The sequence below is a fragment of the Saccostrea cucullata genome, unplaced genomic scaffold (assembly GCF_032062105.1).
Source record: "Saccostrea cucullata isolate Sc308-1 unplaced genomic scaffold, CSIRO_AGI_Scuc_v1 ctg18243, whole genome shotgun sequence".
NCBI classification, from domain to species: Eukaryota; Metazoa; Mollusca; class Bivalvia; order Ostreida; family Ostreidae; genus Saccostrea; species Saccostrea cuccullata.
In genome coordinates, this window is record NW_026928537.1 from 6278 (window position 1) to 17161 (window position 10884).

The 10884-nt window shown below is 33.9% G+C and overlaps 1 protein-coding gene and 1 long non-coding RNA gene across 2 annotated transcripts; one reads left to right on the forward strand and one right to left on the reverse strand.

Moving 5' to 3' along the window:
- Nucleotides 1-793: 793 nt before the first annotated feature.
- On the reverse strand, nucleotides 794-3274 carry LOC134277870 (uncharacterized). The gene is made up of 3 exons (XR_009994340.1): nucleotides 3145-3274; nucleotides 3006-3070; nucleotides 794-919 (listed from the first exon to the last, which is right to left on the reverse strand). It is a non-coding gene; the product is annotated as an uncharacterized LOC134277870 (long non-coding RNA).
- A 527-nt stretch (nucleotides 3275-3801) lies between these two features.
- Nucleotides 3802-7150, forward strand: LOC134277871 (uncharacterized). Its single transcript, XM_062760165.1, has 5 exons — nucleotides 3802-3857; nucleotides 3949-4173; nucleotides 6110-6217; nucleotides 6590-6668; nucleotides 6804-7150. The coding sequence occupies exons 2-5, from the start codon at nucleotides 4020-4022 to the stop codon at nucleotides 6982-6984; spliced, it is 522 nt and encodes a 173-aa protein (XP_062616149.1). The 5' UTR covers nucleotides 3802-3857; nucleotides 3949-4019; the 3' UTR covers nucleotides 6985-7150.
- Nucleotides 7151-10884: the final 3734 nt, after the last annotated feature.

Below are 10884 nucleotides of genomic sequence, written 5' to 3' on the forward strand. Positions count from 1 at the left end.
CTAAGGTAACCGATTGTTATCCTACTCCTGGTCAATAACTGTCAAACTGTTGGCACACTAACAAAAATTATGTACAGTATACGTTTGTAGGGTCATTATTCAGTTATTTGCTTTCAGCATAATATTTCAAGGATATCAATAATTTCCGGTTCCTAATTTACCTAACATTTTGGTAAAAATGCAATCATGTAGACTCAAGGGCCTCAACAGTAACCGACGTTACGTTTATTAAAATGCTTCAAAACCGCCCTATCCACGTAGAATGTTTTTAACAACGTTGAATATATGATGATGGTTTTTATATACCCTTGACAAATATTTCCAGGGATATGCTTCAATATTAATCTTCAATTTTAAAATCGCTCTTCCTTGAACACAATCTAATTGCGTTGAGTTGTACCTGTATGTATATATGAATATGGCAAATAGATACCTTCGTTATTGTTGCTTTTATTACTTTGAGTACTTACCTGTTACGTTTATTCCCATGGCTGGTGTTTCTGTCAATTTATTCAGGCGCACTGCAGGAAGACATTTATTGGATATAGCCAATATATGAAACAGGGTCTAGTAAATAAATCAACTGAATTTAATTAATGATCTTTAAAAAAAAAATCTTTAAATTAATATTCTGCTCGCAAAAAGTTCAACTTTAATATAATGTTTGTTTGCCCTCTCTCTACTCAGGATGACTAAAGATAAATATTGAAATGGTAACTTCCCCAATTCATAAATATTTAATAGTTTCCCAATCAAAATGTATAAATTTAATGGTGCTATATAATACCTTCCTCTTCACATCCTCTCACAAAATTACAAAGATTTTCACCACACTGACATGTTTCTGAACAACCCTCTCCATAACTTGGATAAGGGCATTTTTCCCGACAAAGGGCACCGTGATACCCTATATCACATTCTGAAACAAAAACTTGATTTGTATTTATAAAGACTTTCAACTTTTTTATTGGCAAATACTAGTATGGGTACTTTTAGGTCAATATTGCATTCTATTTTTATTCCAACTATATCTGTTCTAAAATTATAAAATTCATGGTCCCTCGGTCAGGGATTTCTGTTTTAGGGCAAGACCCTATTGATCAATAGTAAAAACGCATTCATAGCTTAGATATTTCTATCCTCTTATATATACTTCTTGAGGAAAAAAATCAAGGACATGATTAGATAAGCAAGGGTACTTCTTACAAAATTGTAAAATACATTACCCTTATGTCAGAGATTCTTGTGAAAGGGCGAGGCTCTGTAAATCAAGACATGAAAACTATTTATTCAATCCTCTCCTTGTATATTCAGATCAAGATCAAAGGTTCTGGACTGGAAGCTATTGATCATAAAGTGAAGTTTTTTTTTTAAATGTCCCATGGGGATCCGGGTTAGAATAGGTCCTCAGTACCCCCTTGCTTGTCGTAAAAGGCGACTAAATGGGCGGTCCTTCGGATGAGACCGTATAAACCGAAGCCCCGTGTCACAGCAGGTGTGGCACGATAAAGATCCCTCCCTGCTCAAAGGCTGTAAGTGCCGAGCATAGGCCTAAATTTGCAGCCCTTCACCGGCAATGGTGACGTCTCCATATCATTGAAATATTCTGGAGAGGGACGTTAAACAGTATACAATCAATCAATCATTAAATGTCTCAGCTGTTCCTGAGTATTAGATAAACTAGGTGTTTGTAATGATAAACTAGAGGTTCTGTGAGCAATAAGGTCACTAAATGATAGCCCCGTCTCCCATATGAATATAATGGCAGTGTGCATGTTTTGCTATGGAAACCCAAAATATGTGTCGGATCAGTCGGATCAAAAAGTAAAATAGGAGGTGCACAATGGCATTATGTAATAAAGATTCTCTGAAAGTTCATCAAATTTCATTCAGTGGTATAAACGGATATGAGAATAAGAGATGGGTACCCCAAAGCGTAACAAACGGACGTACAGACAGAGGGACGGACGGACATTCCGATTACTATACACCCTCCGGCTTTTCAAGCAGAGGGTATAACAAGGGTACCTCTTCCACACTCTGTCCCAGAGTATCTAACTTCCGAATTACCTACTATCAGACGACCTTCGTCAAAACTGTGTCAAAATGTTATAAGATGCCGTGATGTCCAATTTTCAGGCCCAGGCCCCAGAATCATGAAGCAGACTTAGACTTACGTCCAACTTTCTATCGCCTATAAATGTTTAATGAATGAACTAATCTCAAAATTTGCAAATGACAATACTTCAGTAAATTGATATTGAAACATTTTAAGTTTGATCTTCTCTTCCAAAGGAGTACAACATGAATTGACTTAAACTTAAGATTTTTCATGATCCTTGGGTAAGATCTCGACTCGCATTGTTGTGAAATAAACCAATTACATGTAGGTTGCATGGGGTACATATATGGTAGGTAAACATATCCTGGGGGAAGTATGATAGATTTAGTTGGTATCGAAAAGAACAGTGTACCACAGACCTCGATCGATGAAAAGGTTTTCGTCAAGACAATATCTGACCATGTTTTCCGCCGCTGATTTTTATCGGCTACATGGAAGAGGTCGTTGCTTTTTACTGTGTCTCTCGCTCTGGTGCGTATCTGGTGCATCAGATTATTACACATTTACCCGTGGCAGGTTTTCTTGGAGGTTTTTGGAAGTCGCAATAAAACATCACTGCATAGTTAAAAGTAAGCTTAAAAATTGAAGCTGAGGCTAGATACCCCCCCCCTCCCCAACCAAACAACCACAGAGAAAAGCATATGGTGTTAAGCGCATGCGCGAGCTTTGGTATGTTTCCATATACTAATTAAACATAGAAAAATCCACGGGTTATGTAGACGTTTCACGTGTGAAGTGAAGTAAAATTCAGACTTCATTGGAACACCGGGCTTAAGGTCATAATTTCACAGACATTTTGATCTGATATGAAACCTTTCTAATATTGCTCTATGGATCGGATATTGTGTTTTTTGTTTCTTATTTATCATACATAAATTCTTACCTGTGCAGTTTTTTAATGTGTTGTCCCAGATGTATCCAAAACAGCATATAACATTGCCTTCTTTGCTGAAAATATTTACAGTCAGTTTAGAAAATGTAAAACTCCTCTTTCTCTTTGACGTAAATAAAATAAATTTTACCTCCTACAAAGTGATTTGGAAAGAGCTCCTATGAAACTCTGACATAATAACAAGTAGAAAATTTTCATTTTTGGAACCTTGTTTAAACAGGTACTTGGATGCATGACATAAAATATATGTTTCAACTTCTTCCTGTTCTTTACAGATTGATTATGACCTGTCTGAAAAATATAACATCCAATTTGAAATTTAATTAAGGAAGTTTTAATTTATGTCAATATGTATTCCAGTCTGTTAAAACTGTTTGATGCTAAAATGAGCATTCAATTTTTTAACGTTTATAAATTAGGAAGTACAATAATCATAACAGAGAGGGTGAAATGTTTTATTCACAATATTTGACATCGATCCCTTTCATATTAAACCTGGAAAACTGATAAAATTTCACTTATTTGCTGTGAATGATATAGCTTAATGGCAGGTGGTTTCATTAACTACATTTCCATGTACCACACAAAAGAAGGTTCCTGTTGAAGTTATTGTTGATTCAAGTTTCTGCAAATTGAGATAATTTTTATGCCCCCGTAATCGAAGATTTAGTCTTAGTCCTGTCCGTTTGTTTGTCTTTCCTTTAACTGTTTGTCCGATAAAACTTTAATCTTGTTCATTACTTAAAATTTATGATACGAGACTATCTATATATGCGAATTTCTTTTGAAGATAAAATGAGATCTTCAATTACAGTCATCGTTTACATCATTCTTAATTTTCAGGTAATTTCTATATCACTTTAACATGCTTTTCATGTATTTATGCCCTTTTTACCTTATATCGTACTCCATCAGTATATATTTTTTTTAAAAGGTCACAAGAACATTATCGACTTCCTGTCAACAAAATATGAAAGTAGCATCATGTCCTAAATCTATTAAGGCATGGAGAGAGAGGGAACATTTAAAAGGATGTTATGTGCCTCAAAATACCTGTGCTGCATTGGAAGTTCAAATTTAACGTTCGTTTATCACTGCTTGCCAAACGAGTTTTTGAATGCAACGTACGTAGTCTGCATGCCTGCAACATATATACTAGGTATGTGGAATATTTTAGGAAACTTCGCCAAGGTTTTTTAGCTCTACTGGTCAGAGACCAGAAGAGCTTATGCGATAGTAAGGCGTCCGTCGTCCGTCCGTCTGTCTGTCTGTCTGTCCGTCTGTCTGTAAACAATTTTTCAAAACGCTACTCCTCCTACAGTTTTGGTCTGATTTTAATATAACTTGGCACACAAGTAGACTACACTAAGATACATAAAATAGTGCATTGATTTTTGATTTAGATGAACGGTGTAGCCATGGTTACTAAAAATAGAATTTTCTGTGAAATTCCTTGAAAACGCTACTCCTTCTACAGATTTGGTCTGATTTCAATATTACTTGGCAAACAAGTAGACTACACTAAGATACATAAAATATTGCATCGGTTTTTGATTTCGATGAACGATGTTGCCATGGTTACTAAAAATAGAATTTTCTGTGAAATTCCTTTAAAACGCTACTCCTTCTACAATTTTGGTCTGATTTCAATATAACTTGGCACACAAGTAGACTGCACTAAGATACATTGAAAAGTGCATAGGTTTTTGATTTCAATTAACGGTGTAGCCATGGTTACTAAAAATAGAATTTTCTGTGAAATTCCTTTAAAACGCTACTCCTTCTACAGTTTTGATCTGATTTCAATATAATTTGGCACACAAGTAGACTACACTAAGATACATAAAATAGTGCATAGGTTTTTGATTTTGATGAACGGTGTTGCCATGGTAACTAAAAATGTATTTTTCTGTGAAATTCCTTTAAAACGCTACTCCTTCTACAATTTTGGTCTGATTTCAATATTACTTGGCACACAAGTAGACTACACTAAGATACATGGAATAGTGCATCGGTTTTTGATTTGGATGAACGATGTTGCCATGGTTACTAAAAATAGAATTTTCTGTGAAATTCTTTTAAAACGCTACTCCTTCTACAGATTTGGTCTGATTTCAATATAACTTGGCACACAAGTAGACTACACTAAGATACATAGAATAGTGCATCGGTTTTTGATTTCAATGAACGGTGTTGCCATGGTTTCTAAAAGTAGAATTTTCTGTGAAATTCCCTTAAAACACTTCCCCTTCCACAGTTTTGGTCTGATTTCAGTATAACTTGACACACAAGTAGACTACACTAAGATACATAGAATAGTGCATCGGTTTTTTATTTCGATGAACGGTGTTACCATGGTTACTAAAAATAGAATTTTCTGTGAAATTCCTTTAAAACGCTACTCCTTCTACAGTTTTAGTTTGATTTCAAAATAAGTTAGCACACAAGTAGACTACACAAAGATACATAAAATAGTGCAATGGTTTTTGATAAGTACAAACCAGTAGAGCTACAGTCTCGACAGAGACTTCTGATTAAAGAATGGAACATGACGATATAACGATCAGAAATCAAGCTCACAAGTCCATTGAAACAATAACCAGAAGTCTCTGTCGAGGCTGTAGCTTACTGGTCTGTACTTGTAACAAAGGAAGAAAAAAGTTCCAGTTGGGACTAGAAACTTTACAACAGCAATAAATACTAGTAGTATGATGATTCTTGATTAAGTCTCTCTTTGTGGCAAGATTGCATTAAGACTACAACTGTACGAGCAGCTTTTAATTTTTCAAAATTTTCAATTTTAGTTACTATGACAACAATATTTTTTTTGACTTGAACGTATTGCATTTTGAAATCTGTAAAGTCATGGTAAAAATTAGCTGAAGAACTGTAGCTCTCCGAAGAAAAAAATATCGACAGAGAGCTAAATGTTATAGTTTAGTATGTAATAAATTATTTTTTTTCTAAGACTGCAATGACAAAACGTACTCCTGAAAACTTCACCTAGAAAACAAGTGAGATAACTGTAATTTTTTTAATACGTGTATTATTTCTCTTTCGAAATTCCATTTCTATAATGAACGAAAACATTCTAGGTAAAAGATGTGCTGAATATAACGTTCATGGTAGAGTCATTCAGTCCAGTTTGGAAAACCATTGTGAAACCTGTCCTGTTAGATACATATCAACGGATATATATAAATGTAAGTGTGTATTTTTAAATCATTTTTTTTTTAAATTTAGAAACTAGTAATTCATTTATTAGCTTGAAGGGGCTGGGGGTTGTGGCCATTTTCAGACTATTTTGACCTCCTTTAGAAGAAGACCTCCGTGTAAAGATAGATAAAAATGTTCAAATTTAAAAACTAAAATGTATGAAATTTTTCTTTGCCAAATGATAGTTGACAGCTTAAGATACCGCTTTTAAGAAAATAAGTTAAATCTTGTGGTTAATTTGTGATTAATTTGTTGACCCCCCAGCCTCCTTAAAAGATTATTATACTTAACAAATAAGTGTAATATCATTCCTATGTATAAGCTGTTGAAAGGTATAATCTACACCATTCTCGCTTTAGATCAGAGTTGCTATGATAAAGTGACAAGCAGCTCTAAAGAAGTTTCCACAGACAAGATCGACAATCAAAACAGATGCATGTAAGTAAATCAACAATTTTTCCCTCTAGCTTATATTTTGCAGATAAATTGAATAAGATACTACTGAAACAAAATTTCTACTAGCTTTTCAGAGTTTAAGAAAATTGTCATCATTCTCTTTTTAACTTTTTTCAGGATCGACAATAATCGTTGGAACATGGTATTTGCTTTATTGGCAATATTAGCTGTTTTCGTTTTTGTGATTGCTATTGGAGTTGTTTTTATTATTATCAGGTTGAAATTATTCTCGTCTCGCAAACAAGTATCTGGCGAGTCGTTGTTGATATCCTGTAGGAACTCAAAAGATAATTTATAAAAGATGTTTATCCCTTAAATACTAGTGATCGTTATATCTGCCTTAAGATTTTACTTATACTCAAATTAATGACGTCATTATACCTAATGATGTAACTATGAAATGTATGTTGTTGACTTTTATGCATTTGTACAAAATCAAATCTGATGTGAAAAACTCACTACGATGTGTCAGTGTATTTTGCATTGATGCGAATTAAATAATAAAATGATTTCTATGGTCGTTAGTACAAGATTAATGTTGCTGTTGTTGCACAAAAACATTATCCGCAAAAGATGGAAAAACTATTGCTAAAATATGGCTTGTGATTACTGGCTGGTAAACGGGCAATGGTTTTGATGAAAAAATTAAAGGCAATAATATTCAGTGGGTGTAATATATGATTGAAATATCTTGGAATTAAGTCAATCTGCTTTACAAAGAAGGCCGTGTTTGAATGAATTTACATTTACACACCATGCTGACGTTCGGGACTAGTATATACTTTGAATTAGAATTGTCTCCCGTTTTTAGTCCCTATATCGGTGGAACCAGAAGAGACCTTAGGTTTCTTAATTCTGAGTCTGTCCGTCCGTCTAGCTGTCTATCGGTCCCTTTTGGTTTTCGCCCGTTTTCCGATCCAGTGGTTCCGGGCTGGGACTTGATCACTATGTAGGTGTACCTCGGGAGGTTGTAGTGGACAACGCCGAAACAATCATTGAATGAGAATCCACCAGTTCTGAGGACGGAACCATGATGCATCGAACACCACCAAGATGTATACGGGTATTTGATGCCTTTATATACCAGGGTATTAAACAAACAAACTTAAACCCTGGTATTTCACAGGTACCTGTTTTGTATACGGGGAACCACTACTTATTTTTACCACAAGGTTCCTGACTCAATTTCAGGCACCCCCCCGCTTCAAGCTTGTATTTTGTTAGTACATGTATGTATATCAATCATTAACCTACTTTAAAATGCAATCGTTCGTTTTGAGAGACTTTTTTCTTGTCAATTAAATCGTTTCAGAAGTCTCTGGCCGAGCCTCTTTATTGTAAACCACGAATTTATTCCTCAAAAATTACCTCGATACAAAGTAAAACACCGAATGAGATACATCTTTTTCCGGTAGGGGTTAAAGATGTAAGATAAAACTAGAGACTTCTGAGCATTTAATTCCGAGGTACCTTGTGGTAAAAATAAGTAGGGGTGTCCCGTTTACGACACAAGTGCCTGTCTTGTATTTTCAGGGAAATACTCCTATCTTTGATTTCTTCAATTTTAAAATCGCTTTTTTCTTTGATGTTTGAATTGACAATACTCACTTAATTAAACTGGAAAATGTTGTTCGCTTCGGCAGTCTCTATAGTAAGTTCTTTATATTTGCGTTTTGTCATATATTATTGTTTGTATCTTCCGAAGGTCTGTTTGAATTCAAAATGTCATCTCTTACACTGGGTATAAATTGAAACTCAAATAAGTTGATGAACGTACCGGTTTCATTAGCAAATGTTTGTGTTTTCTATATGAAATTTATACTTGAGGCGCACATAATTCTTCAAAACTATATTTTTAAAGACATTTCAAAACTTTCGTTGACCTTTCAAACCTTGATATAGTAATTTTTTCATTACAAAAATATTGCTTCCGTTGGGTATTCTCAGATTTTATGCAGATAACATGCAAATTTAGGCCTGGGTAAACTCAAGAAGGTAAATTACTAAAAGTTAGAGCATACGTCATGTGAGTAGGAGTAAGGGAAGATGTCGAATTACATATGAATGCAATACCCCCACCCACCCACAAGATGCTATGCACCTTGATTTTTGTCAAAAATGGACCACTCCCCACCCACGATGATATCAATCTTGACTTGTTTTAGTGTTGCAATATATTTTATTTCCTTTCCCTTATATATTTTTTTTTACATAGTATAGTAATACTGTGTGCTCTTTTTAGATGATTAATCTTGTGTATATGTGTGTTTGTGTAAACGTCCTTAATGCAAAATGGAGACATTGCCTGACCAGTGAAGTTCCTGTCGCAAAGGAATGCTTCGCATGGCCATGATCTTGTTGTTGAAGTTTTTTTCAATTTGAATACTGACACTTGTTACGTTTATTACCAGGGCTGTATTTTCTATGAATACATTCAGGCTCACTTCTGAAAGACCTTTATTGAAGATAATGAATATATGAAATAAAGTCTAGTATTTAAAGGTGCATGGACACGGATTTGAAGTTAATGTTTTCTGTATAATATCACGACTTATATATTTTAATACCATTTCATACAAAAGTATATTAAAAAATTTTCATCTTAATTAAAGTTATTGAAACTTCAATTTTTTGTATGGGTTTGATTGACACATCCCTGCACTCTCACAAATTTTACTTTAATTTATTCTTAATACTTAGGAAAACTGACAATCTTGTTGTATATTAATGAGAAATATCAAAACTTTTATCCAGAAAAATAATTATATTCAGAGTAGAAATGTTAAAAAACAAAACTCCTTCACAGATATCATCATTCCGAGCTTAGCATTGTGTACAAGAAGTTAGTAAATTGATAACACCCGTAAAACGTAGGCAGTTTTTTTTTAAACAGGACAGTGCGTTCAGTTGTTAAAGTTTGCTCACTACAACTGCACGGACTGACAATATACTGTGTTTATGTTTTGTTTTCGAACTTTTCTACTCTGAATTTTCTGGATTATAGTTTTAACATCTTTCATTTATACACAACAACACTGCCACTTTTCCTAAGTATAAAGTATAAAATTAAAATTTGTGAAAGTGCAAGGATGAGTCAATCAAACCTGTCTAAAAATTTGAAGTGTTAATAACTTTAAGATGAAAGAAGCTTTTTAATTAATTTAAATTAAATTTAAATTTAATTAATACAGAAAATATTAACTTTAAATCGTGCCCATGCACATTTAAATCAACTGAATGTAATTAATAATCTTTTAAAAGTATCTGCAGCTGAAGTAATATTTATTGCTTGTAAAAACAAAACCCTTGACCTCAAATTATAGCAACAGTCTTTGAATAATTGTAGAATGTTTATCATCGTGTATTTTTTCATTCAAGTAAGGTATGAATTTAAAGCCTTTTAGGCATACAGTGGTATCTCGTGTAAGTGAAATAACTTTGCACGGGAAGTAAAACCACAAAAAACTCACTTTAAACAAGAGATATTTGTAAAACACTTATGCCCCCCCCAATAAGTTCTAAGTCCAAAGGGGCATAACTCTGTTAAAAATTGCATGATCATACCCAAAACAGAACTTGGTATTAATCTGTCAAATCTGTATACTAAATTTCATTTCAGTATGTGCAACCTCTCTGAAGAAAATGAATAGAAACTGCAAATAATTGGAATTTTTCCAAGTCTAAGGGGCATAACTCTGTCAAAAATGGTGCCGTCATACCCAAAATAAAACTTGACCTAGATATTTATCTGAGAAATCTGTATACTAAATTTCATTTCAGTATGTGCAACCTCTCTGAAGAAAATGAGCGGAAACTGCAAATATTTGGATTTTTTTTAAGTCCAAGGGGCATAACTCTGTCAAAAATGGCGCGATCAGATCCAAAACAGAACTTGACCTAGATATTTATTTGAGATACCTGTATACCAAATTTCATTTCAGTATGTGCAACGGTTGTGAAGAAAATGAACGGAAACTAAATGGACAGACAGACAGCAGCAAAGCAATATGCCTTCCCTTCTTCGAAGGGTGGGGGATAATAAAAAAAATTAACCCTGAAGTGTAAATTGATGCTCTTTTAGTTCTGTGTGTAGTGATTTGATAGAGATCTAGCCGAACAATTAGAATTCATGCAGTAGTGATTGTAGAATCAAGATTTCAAAAACTGTGATGAAAACAGTACTGAAACAAAATGTATT

Bases quoted from the DNA above. Each gene is read 5' to 3' on its own strand.
- LOC134277871 (XM_062760165.1), top strand. From the start codon at position 4,020: ATGGAGAGAGAGGGAACATTTAAAAGGATGTTATGTGCCTCAAAATAC. The intron at 4,174-6,109 runs GTATGTGGAATA...AAAACATTCTAG, and splicing joins GCCTGCAACATATATACTAG to GTAAAAGATGTGCTGAATAT. The intron at 6,218-6,589 runs GTAAGTGTGTAT...TTCTCGCTTTAG, and splicing joins ATCAACGGATATATATAAAT to ATCAGAGTTGCTATGATAAA.